The sequence below is a fragment of the Podarcis bocagei genome (assembly GCF_964188305.1).
Source record: "Podarcis bocagei genome assembly, chromosome: Z".
Lineage (NCBI taxonomy): Eukaryota > Metazoa > Chordata > Lepidosauria > Squamata > Lacertidae > Podarcis > Podarcis bocagei.
In genome coordinates, this window is record NC_138140.1 from 13,436,692 (window position 1) to 13,455,380 (window position 18,689).

Sequence of the window (18,689 nt, forward strand, 5' to 3'; positions counted from 1 at the left end):
TTTTTACTTTAAAATAATCTTCAAAATAGGGGCTCGTCTTATACACGGATAGTGCAGAGTGGGGACGGGTGAATGGTTGCAGCCACGAGCAGGAGGTTGTCAGCGGCAATTGGGTGGATGATTTGTGGCTGCGGCAAGGGCTGCTTTGGATAGGCTGATGCTTTGGCAATTGGGTTGGTGATTGGTGGCTGCAGCAAGGGCTGCTGTGGATTGGCTTCCGCTGTGGCAATTGTGCGTGCGTTTGCCACCTGTTGGTGGCGATCGGGCAGACCCTTAGCGTACAACTCTGTGCAACCCTCCCCAAAAAGCTCAACAACTCTGGGCAACCCCCCCCCCCCCGCAAAGTTGAACAACTCTGGGCCATCTCCCCACATTTTCTTAAATTGGAGTCCCCAAAAACAGGGGGTGTCTTATACATGGGGGCATCTTATACACCGAAAAATACAGTACATCTTTGTGTCGTTGCCTCCAATCCGGACACTTATGGTAGACACCCTGCCTCACTCTCAGGCCATTTCCACACCCATTGTTCTAAAGCAGGTGTGGAAAACCTGTGGCCCTTCAAATGTTAGTAAAGTACAATTCCCATCACCCCTGGCTACTGGCTATGTTTGCTAGGGTTGATGGGAGCAGCAATTAAGCAACAATGATGGGAAGGTCAAAGATTCCCCATACCTGCCTTAAAGCTAAGAGGACTCCCTCCCATAACAACACCAGCCTCACCTGCACAACTCTAACAAGGGTCTCAGGATATTTCTGGAAGACGTCCTGGAATGCATTGGCTGGGAGGCGCAAGATCGTCGAAGGCATCGCCGCCCGAGCAGAAACTGTTTTATATGGGGCAGGATGACCCTAAAAAGGAAGACATTTCATGTAAAAGTTTATGCCTTGCCCTTCCAGGAATTTGAGAGAACTCTAATTAAAATGAAGTATTCCCTTAACAAGTATTCCACTTAACACTTTGGTAAATCTGGGAAACAGGTTCAGTACCATTTAAATCAAATGTTAACAATAAATATTTATGCAGCAATTTTGTATTTTTATTTATTGCAAAAATGTACATGCTGCTTAAGTGTAAATAAAACATTTACAAATAACATAAAATATACATTACAATTATTGACAAAAAGGAAATACAGTGGAACCTCTATTTGCGACCATAATCCATTCCGGAGGTCTGTCCAGAGGTCGAAACAGGTCGCTGGGAGAGGCGCCGTTGTGCACGGGTGGCGATTGCCTGCTTCTGTGCATGTGTGAATGGCAATCGCCACTCCTGCGCATGCGCGAACAGCAATCAGTCCAGTGCAACTGGACTTAACAGTCAGAGGTCCCTTTACCTTTAATTGTTGTTATCATAATTATCATTATTGAAATAACTGGGGAGGGGTCGTAGCTCAGTGGTACAGGATCTGCTTTGCATGCAGAAGGTCCCAGGTTCAATCCTGAAACTCTAGAGGGCTGCCACCAGTCCATGTGGAGTTTATGTATTGAGGAATGGATTTTGAGAGCTGGTGTTGTGCAATGGTCAGAGTGTCACAATAGGACCTGGAAGATACAGGGCTATTGTGGGGATTAAATGAGGAGGGAGAGAACCACGTGTACCACCTTGAGATTCTTGTAGGGAAAAGGTGGGATATAAATGTCATAAACAAACAAACAAACTTTTTAAATAGTTTGTTTTCTTGTGTGTGTTAAATTAAGGAAGTTTTAGTGCCCCCAATGGAATTGTTGTCATGTATTTTAATTGATACTATAGTTGGAAGGGGGGAAAAACCTGCTTAGAAGCCATTTGGTATATATACAGTATATAAATTAATAAGGAACAGAAAAACAATACAAATAATAGCAACATCCCTTCCCTAACCCAAAAACTGTAATCAGCTGGCACTACTTGAAAGCAACTTCCTTTGTACTTATTTGTAAGCCCTCTCTCCTTTCTGCCTCCACTATCATCAGACCTTCCTAGCATCTAACCCCTGAATCCCCTAGCACCATACCCCACACCAAGAAAAAAACCCTCTTCAGAGCACATTCTTCCCACAGCTAGTGAAGGGAAACAAAAAGTAATCCATCTGAGTAATCCTGCCCAGCTCCCAACTGGCTGATCGATTCTTAATTACATAAGGTTTTTTTGTTTTGTTTTTAAAAAGCACAACCCAGGGCAGGAACTTGGGAGGCTTAGTTTTTAAGCCCTGCTGGCAGCTCCAAAGGGAGAAAGAGGCGAAAGACTCTGGCTTGCAGAGGGCTGCTTAGTGTAATGCACTTATCTTAAACACACCAGGCAGACATTTGGGCTATGTGATGCAGTCTGGAAGAGCATCACTTGCCTATGGCGAGTCCAGCCTTGCTTTGTGGCAAATTTATGAGGGTAAAATGCACACAATGAAAGAAACTGAGTACATGTTCTCCCTTCCAAGTCAAAAAGGAGCCACAAATGACCCGATGACTACATCTAGGCAAGAAAAACATTCATCAGTCTAACTTTTTTTGCAAATTAACACACAAAGTCAAAATAAACCTCCTAAGTGATCCAGGAGGAGGAGGAGGAAGAAAAAAAGGGGGGGTTCTACAAGCCTAAAGTTCACTCACAAACACACCCCTTTCTAGTCTCCATCCAAGCAAATGAAAAGCAGGAGCAGGCAAACACTCAAGGAGAGGGTAACACAAGGCTGGTGAGGGATGTGGCCTGAAACAGTCCCAGAACCAGAGAGATTTAGAAGGTCACATTCAGCTCCTGGGCCTATAGTTCCCCACTTTTGTATCAAAGGATAAAGGCATCCAGGAGCCAGAGTCATGGGCTTTGGCTTACCGTGATGACATCCAATATGCTGAGGAGGCTGTGGACACTGTCTCCCGCCAAGACTTCTTTGACCACCACCTCTGTGCCATCCTATTGCAGATGGGGGGGGGAGAATGAGACCACATTTCAGCTACACAATTACAAGCTAAGTTCAAAGACCTCTGTGTGTGTCTCTGGGAGGGACTGGCCTTGAAAAGCAAGTAATAAAAAAGCAGAAGAAATAAGGCAGACACAAACTCTGTGGCTGAGGCAACTTTCAACACAAAGCTCAGCTTGGCATACGCTTATGGGACTTGCTCCCACCACCCACACTCTGCAGGACCTAGGAGGCATAACCACCACCCCAAGGATGGGAAGACGCCTCATTCTTATTAGTCTTTGCCAAAAGCTATATAATGAAGGTGCCAGGTACATCTCTGTGGGAAGGCTGCCACAGAGAATACCCTCTTGCAGGCCAAAACTAAAGAGCAACTAAGTGAGTAATCTCTGTTGATCTTATCACCCAAGAGGGTCTGTAGGGAAGAAGGCGGCCTTTCAGGTATTTGGGGCCTGAGTCATTTAGGGCTTTAAACACTAACCTAAATACCTTGAATTGGGCCTGGAAACGAACTAGCAACCAGTGCAGCTGTTTTAAAACAGGGGTTATATGAGATCTAAACGAAGACAGGCAGAACTTTGGTAGCTACCGATCATACAGCCAGCAGGCCTCTCAACAGAAAAATTAGAAGTTTCTTTACACTAGGTCAGAGCATGCCTCCACTTCTGCAGCCCAGTAGTGTCTACTCTGACTCTGCCAAGCAAAGAGGGGACTTTGTTATTATTTGCTCCTTATCCAATATGCTTTACTGCTTGATACTGTGTTAACTGGCAGTGTTTGGCCATGTATGTTGATGACCTGTCAGCTATCCTTACACTTTCTTGGATGCAGACTTCCAGTTTTCCATCCTGTACCACGTAGATGCTGTTGTCCAGCTGCCCCGGGCGAAAGATGTACTCCCCTTCGTGCAGCTGGACAAAAACCATATGCTTGCAGAGCTCCAGAAAGAGAGGCTTCTCAAAGTGGCCAAGGACCCTGCAGGGAAAGAGATGAGAAGGAGCTCATGGACCAGTCATCCTGCTCCTGGCCTGAAACAGCAATGAGTCCATAGAGGGGAAAACTCACTGCTACAGGAGGTTGCCGCAGCTGCTACATTGAAAGTACAGGTGGTGACCATTTTGCATGTGTTTTGATTGGCGAGTGACGGCCAATGCGTGCACTATTTTTAACCCCCAGAAGGGGGCAGGGGCAGTACAGGGCAGGGAAGGGTGGGGCGGGCTTACACATGCTTTGCCAACATGTGTGATGACCCAAATCGCAACCCCTGTGCAAACAGAGAGTTGCCTGTAACAGGGGCAACAGCAGAAGGATTCACTGGCGGCCTCTATTAGTCTAAGTTAGAGAGCAGCCCAAAGCCTATTTTTAGGAGGAGAAAACCAGATGCAAGGGGTTAAGATGCAGACATTGCTGCCACTGTGCCTCACTAATGAACTTCTTAGAGAGGCTGGCCTGCTCATTGCTGGTAAGCATGGCAAGCTGGTTAAATGGTCTCGGTGTGTCAATCCTTATTCTCCTCAAACTGAGGACATGTCAAATCCAATCTTTCTGCAAACTCTTTAATGGTAGGGAAGTCGCTTCTCTTCAGCCCCCACCAGCCCAGCTCTCACATCACGTTTGCCCTTACCTGACATTTTTAAGCATGTAAAGGACTTCGGAGGGCAAGTGGGAATTCTTCACGTCAAACTCCGTTAAATCTGCCTCGAGCAGAGAGGGTGGAGGCTCCTTCGGCTGCAGGGTGGGGGACTCCTTCTTGAACCGCAGGATCCTATAGGGAATAAAGCAGAACTGGTTCACCTCGAAACAAGGCCATCGGGGGAAAGAGGTCCCTTCATCTTCTTCCTCCCCATTTAAACTCACACAACCCACAGGTCCCTGCATCCCCCAATACCTCTTGGCCAAGGACAATACTTTGGCCCTCTTCCGCATCCGCTGCCGAGGGACCGTGTTTCCAACCAGAGAATTTGGTAGAGTTGTAACCTGGAAAGGAAGAAAGGTTTCCTGAAGGAAAGAGATCTCAACCCACAGAGGAACATACAGGAAAAAGGCAACCAAGCTGGGATTTTACCACGGGCTCTATTCAGTGTTAGTTTCAATAAATCTACCCTAAGTAGGTCTAACTAAGATCCATTCATTTTAATGTGTCTACCACAAGGAGAACTTAACTGGAGTCAACCCCAAGGCATTAGAGCCTCAGCTTGTCCCTGGTACAAATAAAGAAAGGACTGAAACAATGGTGGTAAGCAAAAAACGGAAAACAGGACATTTCCTTGATCTAAAGTTCCAGACAGAGAAATGCATCCAACTCAATTCTACTCAGAGTAGACTCACTAAAAGGAATGAACCTAACTGAGATATGCACAACCTGGTCCAACTTATAACAGAAAGAGGAAAAAAGAGATGGCAGAAAACTGCAGAAAGAAGAGATGGTGGAGCAAACTGGAAGAATGAACATAGGAAGCTGCCAGTCAGACTACCGGTAGATCTTGCTCAGTATTGTCTATACTGACTTGGCAACAACTCCCCAGGGTTTCGGGCGGGAAGTCTTATCTAAATCCTAGCTGGAGATGCCGCTAAGGATTGAACTGGGGCCTCATGCATACCACTGAGGTACAGCCCTTCTTGAAAGAACGAGAAGCCCAGCGATGGAATGGTAAAGTTTTATAGCTGTGATAATTCAAGAAATAACTCCCTGGTGAATGCTGTGGCTGCTGGGAAATGTAATCCAAAACCTCTGGAGTGTACCAGGCTGACCAAGGTTGATTAAGGCCTTATATTTGCAGTGTGTTTGATTTTGACATGTTCCTCCCAAACAATGCTCTCTATCCATGGCTTTGGAGGCATAACTGAGTTTCCAGCATTAGAGGACATTTCTCCTTCGTGTGCATTATTGATAGATGATATTTCAGCAGCATGTCGGCAAACCGTTACCTGCGAAGGGGGTCCTTTCGCAACCAAGGCCATCTGCTTGGAACTGCAACAATGGTAATATATTGAGCACCATCTATTGGAGTGCCATGTGTACTGCAAATGAAAGCAGGCTGCCATGGCAAATCTACTAACCTATTTTCCCAGGCTCATTCTGCCCTAATAAAAAAAAAAAATCTACCAATAGAAACACTGATGTGGATTTCAGAAGCGCTTCATGAATAGAATAGAATAGATATTTATTACGGCCATAGGCCCATACAGATAAAAAACAAGACATAAATAACAGCTTGTGCACGTGGGAAAAAACAGTCGCTAAAACATCACTATAACAATAAAATACTGTAAGATGGAATGACATAGTGCGCCTTAATTAGCTTGTAGTGCACCTTGGCAGCGCTTTTGGGTAAGGACAGCGACCAGAAACCTAGCCACTCTCAGGGTCGTATGGATATCCTTATCCTGCAGGATTTGGGCAAGATGGAATTTTGGTGGGGTACCCTCTAGCTTCTGTATGATTGGTCCCAACAAATTTGCCCGTGGCACATTAAACAAGGGGCAAGTAAACATAATGTGCTGAAGCGACTCCGGCGTCTCCTTATCACATACACACATGGCGGAGGCTTGGCCCTTTGAGAATCTATGTCTCAGGACATTGGAGGGAAAAACGTTAAACCTCGCTTTGGTGAAGGCCAGCCTGTGAGCAACAGTCGAAAGGGAGGAGAGGTAGAAGCGCTTCATGGTTGACTGCTGAGCTCCCAGATTTAACAACTTGGGGGATTTAGTACAGTGGTGCCCCGCAAGACGAATGCCTCGCAAGACGGAAAACCCGCTAGACGAAAGGGTTTTCCGTTTTTGAGCTGCTTCGCAAGACGATTTTCCCTATGGGCTTGCTTTGCAAGACGAAAACGTCTTGCAAGTGTTCCGATTTTTTTTCGCCCCCCCCCTTTTTCTAAGCCGCTAAGCCGCTAATAGCCTTTTAGCCGCTAATCCGCTAAGCCTTTAATAGCCGCTAAGCCTTTAATAGCTGCTAAACCGCTAATAGCGCTAAGCCGCTAAGCCGCTAATAGGGTTGCTTCGCAAGACAAAAAAACCGCTAGACGAAGAGACTCGCGGAACGGATTAATTTCGTCTTGCGAGGCACCACTGTAGTTGAAGCAGCCATCATTCCCTCTAGCTGCCAATTTGAGTTCCATCACATTCTGCATATAGAGGGCCTGGAAACTCATGGGAATCCCAGGGATACATGTCTGTGCACAATCCTCCTGTATTCTCCCCTGTGCCACTGTATGTGTGCAATCAGATTAATAATGTTGCTGGTTACATAGCAACTACAAACTCCCTCCCCTTCATAATTCTAAGAGTTCTCTGTGATGCTTTCCGTAGTTAAATTACAAGGGCTGAACATAAACTCAAAAGACTCTCCCCACCCTCCTTTCAGAGGTGTCCTACCGAAAAGCGCTTTACAGGGCTGGGTGCTGGACTGTTTGCAGAAGTATTATAGCAGAGTCAGTGGAGAGCAAAGTGCAATTCACCAGGACAGCACACAGACACAAAGCCAATCTTTCAGCACTTTTTTTACCTCTAGAAGAGATATGGGACAGGGACAGAAACATGCATGATGAACCCAGCAAAGGCCAGCCCCATGTCAAGACAAGAGCATCATCAGTCTGAGCTTGCTGTTAGCCTCCAGCTGGTCACCAGCAACCTTACCTTGCGCATGATCTTGCGGCCGTAGAACATGACTTTGTCTCTCTTACGGAACCTGTACTGAGGCACATGTGGCTGAGGTTGCTCTGAAAGAGAGAAGGCTCATCATCCTGTAGTCCCTTTGTGAAGAGTGAGAGCCTAAAACACACAAGCGCAGCTTGCCTGCTTACCCCTGTACAGCTAAGCCACTGCCCTCGATGGAGAGAAATGTCAGGCCAATATACTCTAACCTCTCCCCCTGGGGCAGAATGTTGGGAGGCCCATTTATGTTTTGAGATGTTTGTAGGCTCCAACATTTGGGGGGGGGGGGCTTCTGACAAGATGCCCTCAGTAGACATCCTCCTCACCACTGTCATTACCGCCTATTTGCTTGCTTATTTCTTCTGGACCCAATCCATAAAACTGCCCAGATGGAGAGACCAAGGCACATGGAGGGTGTTGTTTCCTCACTCTTGTTACCACCTACATGCTCAGAAAAGGGCAGGTACACAGGTGCCATCAGCAAGGCAAAGAGGCAGGAGGACCAGCATGGAGGAGTCATGAGCCAAGCTCCAGGTGCCCAATGAGGCCAGACCCTACCACTACGTTTCCATAGTTTATGATGAAAGCACACTTCCAGGGCATGCTCCTAATAGGATGGTTTTTAATGCTACCTCCAGAGGTGTGAACTCCAAATCCCAGCAGCCCCAGCCAGGATGGCTAAGGGTCAGGGATGATGGGAGTTGTAGTTCAACAACATCTGGAGGGCTACAAGTTCCCCACCCCTATTTTTGATCATAAACGGAGAGTAGATAAGAAGACAAGAAAGTAAGAAGTAGTATGCTGTTTGCTTTTTTATGTTACCCCTATAGTAAGAATTCACAGCATGTTTTTGTTAGCTGCACATCTTGAATAGATAAAAAGCACCAAAGGGGAGCACTGAAACCTCCTCTGGCCTGAAGAGAAGCTGGACTCAATCCCACACTTACTCAACAAGTGGGTGGTGGAGCTCCGTGCTTTATTGACATGCTCTTTTGAGCATTAATATGGGATCACACTGCACACAAACCCCCCAAATTCTATGACAGCATGTCAGCTCTCATCCAAAGTGATCCGACTTACTTGATTGCTTCACCTTCCTGTAAACAAAATACACAACGATCCCAATGAGCAGCAGGGCAACTGTTGCACCAATGATTATTCCAGTTAACTGTGGGAAGAAGAGACAAGGGGAGTCTTAGGCATTGACATTCTTCTCCACCTAAGCCCTTTCCTCAAGCCGTACTAAGAACACAACGTTTCTGGGGAGGAAAACATCTGTTGCAGCTGGCAAAGTCAACCAAACAACTAATTATTATTTGTTTCATTTATTAAAGTGTGATTTCTAAACCATCCTTCATCAAGAGAGGTGTCAGGGTCATTTACACATCTGTCTTTCTGAAACATGGTGGATAACATTTTTCATCCAGAGGGTTGCATTCCCTATTGGGCAACCTTCTGGGAATCAAATGCCAGCGACATGTGACACTTAGGCCATTATTGGATACAACCCTATATTTATTGTTTTGTCATCTTGAGTTTTGCACTTCCCCTCTAAATACCATTTCATAACTGACTGTCAGAATTGACTGTGCTGTTGTGCTTTGGTGAGTGTGACAAGTTTCAGCCATCCTCCTCAGCCTTAAAACTGGAGGGCAGGGCAGGGATGTTGGTTTACTTAGGTCAGGGAAAAAGAAGCACTTCTTCACACAGTGTGAAATTATGGCTTTCATAACGACAGGTTGCCAATTTGAGATAGCTTTAAGAGGGGACAGAGAATTTTTTTCTCCTCTCATAACACTATAACTCGTGGACATCCAATAAAGATGAATGTTAGGACATTCTGGGCAGATACAAGAAAGTACTTCTTTGTGCAATGTATAATTAAACTATGAAGTGTGCTCCTCCTGGAGGCAGCAAAGGCCACAAACTTGGATGGCTTTAAAAAAGGATTGGACAAATTCATGGAGGATAATTCTATCAATGGCTACTAGCCATGGTGGGTATGTTCTGCCTCCACAGTAAGAGGCAGTATGCTTCTGAATACTATTTGCTAGAAATAGCAGAAGGTGAGATTGCTCTTTTCCTCAGGTCCTGTTTGTGGGATTCCCCACAGGCATCTGGCTGGCCACTGGAAGAACAGGATGTTGGACAAGACAGACCAATGGCCTATTCCGGCTGCAGACTCATGTAACATTCTTATGATTAGACATATTTATGAAGAATAAGACTAGCAATGGCTACTAGCCATGATGGTTGTGTGTCACCACCATGATCAGAAGCAGTATGCCTCTAAATATTTATGAATGGGGTACACTGCAGCAGGAGGGCACTGCTACCCATATGCTGCTTGCGGGCTTCCCACAGGCATCTGAACACCATGAGAATAGAATACTGACCTAATAGGCCTTTGGTCTGATCCAGCAATTTTCTTAGGTTAGTTCTGAATGTGATTCAGGGGACTGTCCCTGACCCTGTGCTACATTTTGAAAGCCCCAGCTTGAAGGCCGCACACAAGCCTCCTCTTGGTAGAATGTCATGACTTAAACGTTTTGAGCTGGCCACCAGTTACAATGTGGGCCGCAAAAAAAAGAGTAAGTCATAACACTCCTCAGCTTTCCCACAAAAGAACTTATGATTAAGTTACCATACTAAAGGCTGGTGCATTAGAGCAAATGAGGCACAGCCTCATGAACCTCAGTCTGCCCAGACAGCCCTCATGTTTCCTGCCTTCTTACTTACAACCAGTCCAGGGGATGGCACTGCCTGTCAGCTATGTCATCCTCCTAAGTCGCAGTGTTGCCCTTTTAGAACCAATTCAGGAGGAGAAGGACAAAACTGGCTGGTTCTGTGTCTCATTGGCTCTGGCTCCACCTACTATTGGGCTCCTTGCCTTCTGCTCTACCAGTTCCAATGTGCACCAGCCACCACTACACCACTGAGGAGACACAAAAGCAATATAGCTACCTTAATACGTAAGATGGCATGAAAAATGGGGAGTGCAAGACACTGCATAAAAGAAACCTGAAGCCAGATCAAGACCCAGTTAAGCTCTTTGGTGCCTTTCAGAAGCATCCAAATTAAACAAACACACAGGCTCAAACGTTACCATAGTAGTCTGCATTCGATCTTGTACGAACTGAAGAACTTGCGTTCTTAGGTCTAAACTTGAGGAGTTGACCTAAAGGACAAGAACACCAAGGGTATAACACAGATTGAAGGCAACAGCTCCCCATCCCCCAGAGATGTGTCTAAATGAGAGTTTACAAAGCACATGTTGGCTGAGCTCTCTAGTTAAAGAGAACTAGAGCCATTCCCTGATAGTAAAAGAATCCAAATAGTTGGAAAATCAGACCCTGTGCTAATGCTTTCATAGTTGCTTTAATGTTGTGTTAGGGAGGGAGAGAAGGGAACCATCTGCCTTAAATGATGTTGTCCCCCTCTCATGCTGGAGTCAGGATAGGAAAAAAAAAATGATGGCTGGTACTCAGCTGTCTTGGAGTTTAGAACAGTCACTGTGGTATTATTATTATGCTATGGTCTATACCAAGGATGCATCATCAAAAATGAGGAAGTGATTGGATTCTGGAACAAGAAGGTTAGCGAGTTTAAGATGTTCTCTCCTTCCCTTCCAGCATGGAGACCTGGGACAAGATCTAAATAGCTATTTTGGACCCACCCAAAGACTTGGTACAAATTAGCATGGTAAATCCACACACTAACCCTCAATGTGTACAGTACTAAACACAGAGTGAATAGCTTCAAGTTGTTCATCTAAAAGATGGCAAACAGCAAGTTAGGGGGGGGAGAGAAAAGCCTCAAGATTTTACATATCAGGATGTTTATTTAGAAACCAAATATTCCTCAAGCAGTAAGTTGGATCTAAAAGATAACACTCAGAAAACACACTCACACCATTAGGTTCATTCATTTGTATGTTTTATTATCATACAATATCACCTCTGTGCATGGCACTTTATTAAATGTGAGATATCAGGTCCCTGCCCTAAAGGGCTTACAAATCTGTAAAATCACACAAAGAAGACAACAGAGGCAAGGGGGGAGGGGGAAATGGAAGCAGCGTTGAACCAGGGAAGAATAGGCAATTATTCCAGTTACATGTATACGAGGGAAGAATAAGCAAATATTGAAGTTACATGCACTTAGGTTTAGCAAGCATAAGACATAGTATTTACTAGCAGGTAAATACCAAATTATTCACAGAAGAAGTGGGTTTTGAGGAGGAATATGAAAAAGGAAAGAGATTGGCCAGTCAGAGGCATTCTCAAAGACAATTCCAAAGAGCACTAAAGGGGCAAGTACAGTTTTTTGAGTAACATGAGTAAGCAAACCATCAGTAAACAAAGTTATGAGTTCCACTTTCTTGGATGGCAAGACATTGTGGCCATCACACCAAGACAGTTAGAAAGCAAACTTCAGTTTTAGGTTCATATGTGATACACATCAGAAGCAGGTTCATACAGCATAGGGGGAGCATTTTCAGTGTAAACAAAAGTGGTCCCTAACAGATGAAACATGGGACATTTGACATATTAAAATACAAGAGCAAAAAGATTAGGACCATCTGAAAGGTGGGTGGAAGCAAGAGGGGAACAAGAACCAAAATAGGGATATCAACAGTGGAACCAATAAGCAAGGGATGGGGAAGCTGTGGCCCTCCAATAATGTTGGGCCCATTGCCCACATCATCCCTGACCACTGGCCATACTGATAGGGGCTAGTGGGAGTTTAACAACATCTGGAGAGCCACATGTTCCCTATCCCTCCTCTAAGCACATCTAGACAGCAGAAATGCCTCTGGACAGTATTCAAATGTGAGAACGGAAGACAGGGGTTACTCTCTATGCTCTCACAATGGTGAATGGGCAGCCAAGTGTGGGTGCCTCAGGATAAGTGATATTGCAAATGAATTGGTATATTAAGCAGTGTTATAGAAATAAACAACAACTCCCTGGGAAGTGACAACTTTCTGGCTGTATGAGATCCAAATTTCAACTAGAGCACCAGCTTTCTTCTAACAGAGACCATACAAATGCCTTCAATGACGTTCACAAGCAAGGATTGAATGCAATATTCTCCCCAGTTTTATGATCCCAGGATCAAGTACTCTGAGTTGAACTACTCCTCGTTAGACCATCATGAAACATGGAGGTTTGGCTAATGGCAGCTGATAGAGCCACCCTTTAAGGACCTAAGAGAATCATGAATCAGATCTAAAGTTCACAGAGACATGAAAAGCTTCCTTACACCAGGTCAGGCCATCTGTCTACCCAGCTTAGTAGTGCCTACACTAAGTGGCAACAGATCTCTGGGGTTTCAGACCAAAGTCCTTCTCAGCCTAACTGGAAATTCCAAGGATTGAACCTAAGGCCTTCTGCATACAAACAACAAGGTTGTAACTAGCCACTCAGAGTGAACCCACTGAAATCAATATTAGTCATGCCCATCAATTTCAATGAACCTATTCTGAACAGAAGCAATATTGGATATAACACACATTCTATAGCACTAAGTTAGGGCGCTTGCCTCCAGGAAAATCTTAAAGCAGGACCTGAAGGCAACTTCCTTTCCTGCTTCTCTTCAATAACTTGCATTAAGTAGCATACAGCCTCTGAATTTGAAAACTGTATACAATAGTATAGTAAGCCTGCAACTTACATAGGAGTTCGTTCCAGCAATCTTGCCGAAAGCCAAAATTGTATACTGTTTTGGGTTCAATGGCAGGTGGGATTGCCAAAGTCATTTTTTGCGGAACCCCATGCCCTTTTCCAAAAAATTTTTTGCCACATATGTAAAGCTGAGACTGCCTGGTTGGCATTGATCCATAGCAGGGCCTTCTCTGTGGCAGTTCCCCATTTGTGGAATGCCCTCTCTGGTGAGGTGCTTCTGTCTCCCTTGTAACTAACTTTCAGGAGGAGTTTAAAACATGTGCAAAAATGCCTATGGCTGAGTGAAACTATACCTGAATGATGTTATTCATAGCAACCCAAACACCACTAGTTCAGAGAGTGTTTTTAACTGTTTTTATAACGTTTAATTGCTTATATAATAGGCTGATGTATCTGTCACCGTGGACTCCTTGAAAGGAAGGGAATGATATCTGCCTTTTAACTTATCATTGTTTTCAATTATCTTTTCAATGCTTTTAAACATGTTTTACTGGTAATAATATTGTCTTATTCATTTTACTACAAACAAATCTTGTGAAATAAGCAGGATATAAATGGAACAACAGCAACGTAACTTCCATTAGTGATCTCCCCTCACCTCTCAGCCAACAAGCACATGCACACTTTATCCCCCACAACAACCCTGTGAGGTAGGCTAAAAGAGAACGACTGGCCAAAGGACACCCAATTGAGCGGCTATGGCTGAGTGAGGATTTGAACGCAGATTTTCCCCGGTCCAACGCTCCTAAATAACAACCACCACAACCTCGACGACGGCTGCCCCCCTCCGCTCTCTCAAGGGAGCCCTTTAAAGCCGTGCGGATGCGGGGTGGGGGGGGAGAGGAAGCCCGTGAAGGGAAACGAAGCGCGGACAAGGGCGCCGCGCTGAGGGAGGAGGCCACGTACCTGCGGAGGGGAGGAGCAGATGTCATCGCTCTCCATGGCTGGGTCTCCACAGGCAGCCAAAGCAGCCTCCGGGGAGGGGAGAATGGAAAGGTGGGGAGTAAAAGAGGAGGAGGCGCTAACGGTTCTTTTCCCTGAGGAGAGAGCCCTGCGGGCGGGGGCGGTGTCAAGGGGCAAAGTTCACAGCGGAGGTCAAGTGGGGTTACTTCCGTTTGGGGGGTTTTTAACGTCATTTCCGTCCAGAAAGTTTCGTACTACACTAGTTACCTTTCCCAAGCTTGTGCGCTCTCTGACTTTTTTGGGACTACATTTCCCATCAGCCCAAGTAGAGGAGTCACGTTGGCCAATCAAAATTGCGATCATCCTTAAGGTTGTAATCCTTGTGCGTCCCCTCCTTCCTAGAAACCTCCAGGCCGAGACCCTTTTAAGTAAATGTTGACTCTGATTGGTCCCGAGCCTCCCCTCCAATAATCTGTCAGAGAATTGGACCTCCCCTCCAATCCCCTAATTGGTGAAATGAAAATATGGAAGACAGCGATTGGCTATGCGCTTATTAGCCAATGAGAACGAGCGGCATTGATGTGTGCCTGAGAGAAGGGGGAGTAGTGCTGTGAGGTAAAGTAGGCCAGAGATCAACGAGGTTCAGGTACTTTCATTTCTCCTTAGCAAGCACCTGCCTATCTATCCATGGGGCTGTTGAGCGAAGTGACGCGGGGCCTGGTGCGCGGCGCAGACCGCACGGCCGCCTGGACGAGCAAGCGGGGCCCGCGCACTTTCTACAAGAGCCGCGGCGCGCACCCCTTGGGCTACCTAACGTGCAGCCGAAAGTTTAAGCTGGTGCCGGAGAAGGTGCCGCGCCTGGTGGTGCCGGACCTGAGCGGCTTCAAGCTGAGGCCTTATGTTTCCTACCGGGCCCCCGCCGGCAGCGAGCAGCCCCTCACGGCCCGCGCCCTCTTCCAACAGACGGTCGCCTCCAAGATCGAGAAGGACGTCAAGGCCGGTACCTTCAGCCTGCAGCAGCTGGAGAAGTACGGCTTCGAGCCGACCCAGGAAGGCAAACTCTTTCAGCTCTTCCCCAAGAACTTCGTGCGCTAGGACGGCGTTGGTTGCAAGTGGAAGGAAAGCTGGTGTGAAGGGGGGGACTTCCACACATTTATTAAGCAACAAAATATTTAAGAAAAGTTAAAAAAACAACACTTGAAGTATTCACTCTTTGCAAAACATTTCATCTCTTAAAAGGAGCAAGACACCAAAGGATTGGAACTAAGTGGAAACTCTGGGGTATCTTCAATAAGTTCCTGCTTTCTTTTCATTGATGCTTGAGCCATCTCAGAGGTCTGGGCAAGCAAGCAAGGAATGTAGAAAGCCAGAAGAGCACCGCAGTTTTGCCAGCTGCTTTGTTGGAAAACTATAAGGGATACATCACACACATACCAAATCTTGTGGACACAGTCATGCAAGCAGAGCCGGAAGAATTTATGCAAGTCCCAAGTGTTGGTGGTTTTCGTTTCCGTTGTTTTTGGAAATGCTACTCAGTGGAACAATTTTCAATTTTACTGGATTGTTTGGAAGTTGGCATGTATAGTTGGCATGTATAGTTGGCATGTGAATCTAGGCCTCCTATCATAGATAGATATTAAAGAGACTGAGGAAGCAGGCAGCAAACATTGGTCATATTTTTGTTTAAATAAAGAGTTTATAAAATGTGGAGGCTCATTCTCTTTCTCTGCACAAAATGGCTGTATAGGCTCTAAACATTTGTTTTGCTACATAGCAGGCAATAAACTAGGTAAGCTGCCTATTCAGGAAAGCCCTTCAAGGTATGTCTTCCTGACCACTGAATTGATTGAAGTGACACAATCTACTTAACAATGGGATAATCCTGCTCTAGAAGCAGTGTTCCTGAAAATAATTCTTGGGAGTCCATTGTTATTGTTATGGGAGGACTTATTTTTAATGTGGAAGCATTGGCCTCACCAAATATAATTTATTATCATTTACAGTTAAAATACCAGAGCTATCTTATAGTAAGTAGACTGTTGAATGTAAATTAGAATTAAGTGGAGAACTGCAAAAAAGCTATTCATTTTTAAAATATTTGGTATCAAAACTGATGCCCACTACAGTTGCAGTAATGCCAGCTACACCATTGGTTCACTGAGCAACGTACAAGTCTCACACTAATAGCACAATTAAGCCTGGCTTGCTGTGCATTGCTCCATTAGGGAGGAAAGGGCCAGTCTGCTTCTGCAGCAGCAAGGAACTACCGGTAGTTTGCAGGCTAATGTCTCACATGAGACATTGTCTGAAAGCACACAAGACTTTGGTGAGGGCCTGAAGGAGTGGAACTAAGTATGCCACCTTGGGTTTTATAATGGAATAAAGGCAATATGTAAATGTATAAAATAAAAATTATAGCATTAATTTGACTCTGGTTTGCCAGAAGCGGCTTAGTCATGCTGGCCACATGACCTGGAAGCTGTACACCAGCTCCTTCGGCCCATAGAGTGAGATGAGCACCACAACCTCAGAGTTGTCCGCAACTGGACCTAATGGTCAGGGGTCCCTTTACCTTTTAAGGCATCATGTGGCGGCAAGCAACAATACAAACATAACCCCAACACTCACATTAACTTAGGTCCTACACCCAAAGACTAAAAAAATGAACAATTGGAAAGTTGTAACCAACAAAAGACATCACTCTTTATTTTAAAAAGATCAAAAATATTTTTTAATTTTGTTTACAATACTGATGTGCGTATTTATACACAAACACCCTACATTGTAGTGTCTCAAATTACAAGTCTCCTTCAGCATGAATTTATGCAGCATTGAGGAACTTGCAAGGGCCATATCAGGGTTTCAGGCCATTCCCCCACTTTGTTGCTGGTGTTGTTCACTTCTGTGATATGGAAATGCATGAGTAATTTGCATCCCTTTTCCCCTTAGCTTATGTGTTCCCAGTAACATATTCAACCAAACCTGAAGCATAAAGCCAGAGTGATACTTTGCCTTTCCTGTGAGGGGGAGGTAGACAATAGAAGCATGAAACAAGTGCTGCTCTGTATTTTAGCATTTCCCCTCCCTCCTCAAGTTCTTAACTGAGAAGAGTTCTCCATTTAGATGGCTACTGAACAATGAGGCAAGATAAGAGACACACACAGGCTGCCACTTATTTTCAGCTGGTGTCAAGAGTAAAGTAGCCTGGATGTGTTTACCCCAAGAAGGGCAAAGTAGTATGGAATAGCTTTCCTTGCTGCATAATAGATAGCAAGTCAAGTTTACTTCATTGGAAAAATAGGAGAGAATAGCTGATAGCATAACTTTTATTTGCTCATCCTCAGATCTCCTTGATCACATAGGGAGAGAGACCTTAACTAGGGTTGCGATACATCCAGAATTTCCCGGACATAGGTGGTAATTGGCCATCAGAAACAGTGTCCAGGCGGAAATCGCTTAAACGCACGGGAAAATCAGACGTATGGCAGTGTTGTTTTTGGCAATTTCCCTTAAAAGTAGCTCAACAACTTTGGCCTGAAGAAAGCTCAACAACTTTTCTGTATAGATTCTCACTTTTTGAAATATGGAAACCCTACTTTAACCCCAAACTAAGAGGAACTGCTGTCTGTAGAATATATAGTGGAATAAGAGAACTTCATCAGTGTAGTAATCTTATTTTTGCAGCAAGGAATAAAATGGATGGAGAAGGGAGAGAACACATCCCTGAAGTGTCTGAGGAGTCTTCAAAGCTCTCAGAGCGATGAAAGACTCCCAGGAATAAAGCTGGAAATCTGATATAGAAGAGGTGATAGGAACTCCATCAGGGCCTTCCTACCAAAAATCTATATCTGTCTTTCAAACCCTAATACTAAAAAGGCCTGCTACTGAAAAAGGCAGGCATACCATAACTTTAATTAGCACAATGTTCAGGACAAAGTAGCAGTCTGGCTAGCCTCCCATTTCCAAACATGTAGGACATTATCATAAAAAGAACATGTTGCTAAGAGGCTGGTCTCTTTTTTGACTTTGACCAAGTCTGTTTCACTGTGTGCTTTGGTTTCTGAACCTTTTTCATCAGTACGTGGTCCCAGCAGGTCAAAGCTACTTTCTTCTTGGATTGGCAAGCCAGGGGTTTGATCCTCTTCCTCCAACACCACATCAAAGGTGGCCGTAGGGGATTCATAAACTATCTTCAGGTTCTGGGCTTTGAGATCCACTCGCCTTGCTTCTTGCTCCATAGGAACTACAGGCATCACTGCAGATAGCTCCAGGGGGTCGCTCAGAGAAAGCCTTGACCAATCAGCTCCATAAGCCAAGGAATTATGCAAGATATAAGAGGAAAGAACAGTGCATTCCTCTTTGTTCTCCACTGAGGGACAAGAAAGGAAAGGACAGACACATGTTAGATGACAATTAAGTTGCATAAGTAATCACCATTTTCAACAATGTAGCCATATTCAGTTTTAAATTTTATTAAATAGGCTTTTACTCCAGTTTACCACAATGCTCTAAAACAGAGGTTGGCAACCTAAGGCCCATGGGCCAG

General features: G+C 45.0%; 2 protein-coding genes and 1 long non-coding RNA gene across 10 annotated transcripts in view; 2 read left to right on the plus strand and 1 right to left on the minus strand.

Moving 5' to 3' along the window:
- The window catches only part of PNPLA7 (patatin like domain 7, lysophospholipase), a 115,340-nt gene that overhangs the window by 88,419 nt on the left and 8,232 nt on the right, over positions 1-18,689 (minus strand). For 6 of the 8 annotated variants that reach the window (XM_081180358.1, XM_081180357.1, XM_081180356.1 and 3 more), the window contains exons 1-9: positions 14,147-14,316; positions 10,660-10,731; positions 8,634-8,721; positions 7,536-7,618; positions 4,786-4,874; positions 4,522-4,662; positions 3,713-3,872; positions 2,810-2,890; positions 724-852 (exon numbers count right to left, since the gene is read on the minus strand). In XM_081180358.1, coding sequence (XP_081036484.1) covers positions 724-852; positions 2,810-2,890; positions 3,713-3,872; positions 4,522-4,662; positions 4,786-4,874; positions 7,536-7,618; positions 8,634-8,721; positions 10,660-10,731; positions 14,147-14,182 — 879 coding nt within the window. In that variant the 5' untranslated portion in view covers positions 14,183-14,316. Of the gene's footprint in view, positions 1-723; positions 853-2,809; positions 2,891-3,712; positions 3,873-4,521; positions 4,663-4,785; positions 4,875-7,535; positions 7,619-8,633; positions 8,722-10,659; positions 10,732-14,146; positions 14,317-18,689 lie in introns of those variants that run through there. The other 2 variants (XM_081180360.1, XM_081180359.1) reach the window with 2 other exon arrangements.
- Positions 1-18,689, plus strand: part of LOC308579373 — an 88,539-nt gene that overhangs the window by 53,982 nt on the left and 15,868 nt on the right. The window lies entirely within an intron of this gene.
- MRPL41 (mitochondrial ribosomal protein L41) lies at positions 14,741-15,847 on the plus strand. The gene has a single exon (XM_081180367.1). It carries the CDS (start codon positions 14,831-14,833, stop codon positions 15,236-15,238), a length of 408 nt encoding a protein of 135 aa, XP_081036493.1. The 5' UTR covers positions 14,741-14,830; the 3' UTR covers positions 15,239-15,847.

Bases quoted from the DNA above. Each gene is read 5' to 3' on its own strand.
- MRPL41 (XM_081180367.1), top strand. From the start codon at position 14,831: ATGGGGCTGTTGAGCGAAGTGACGCGGGGCCTGGTGCGCGGCGCAGAC.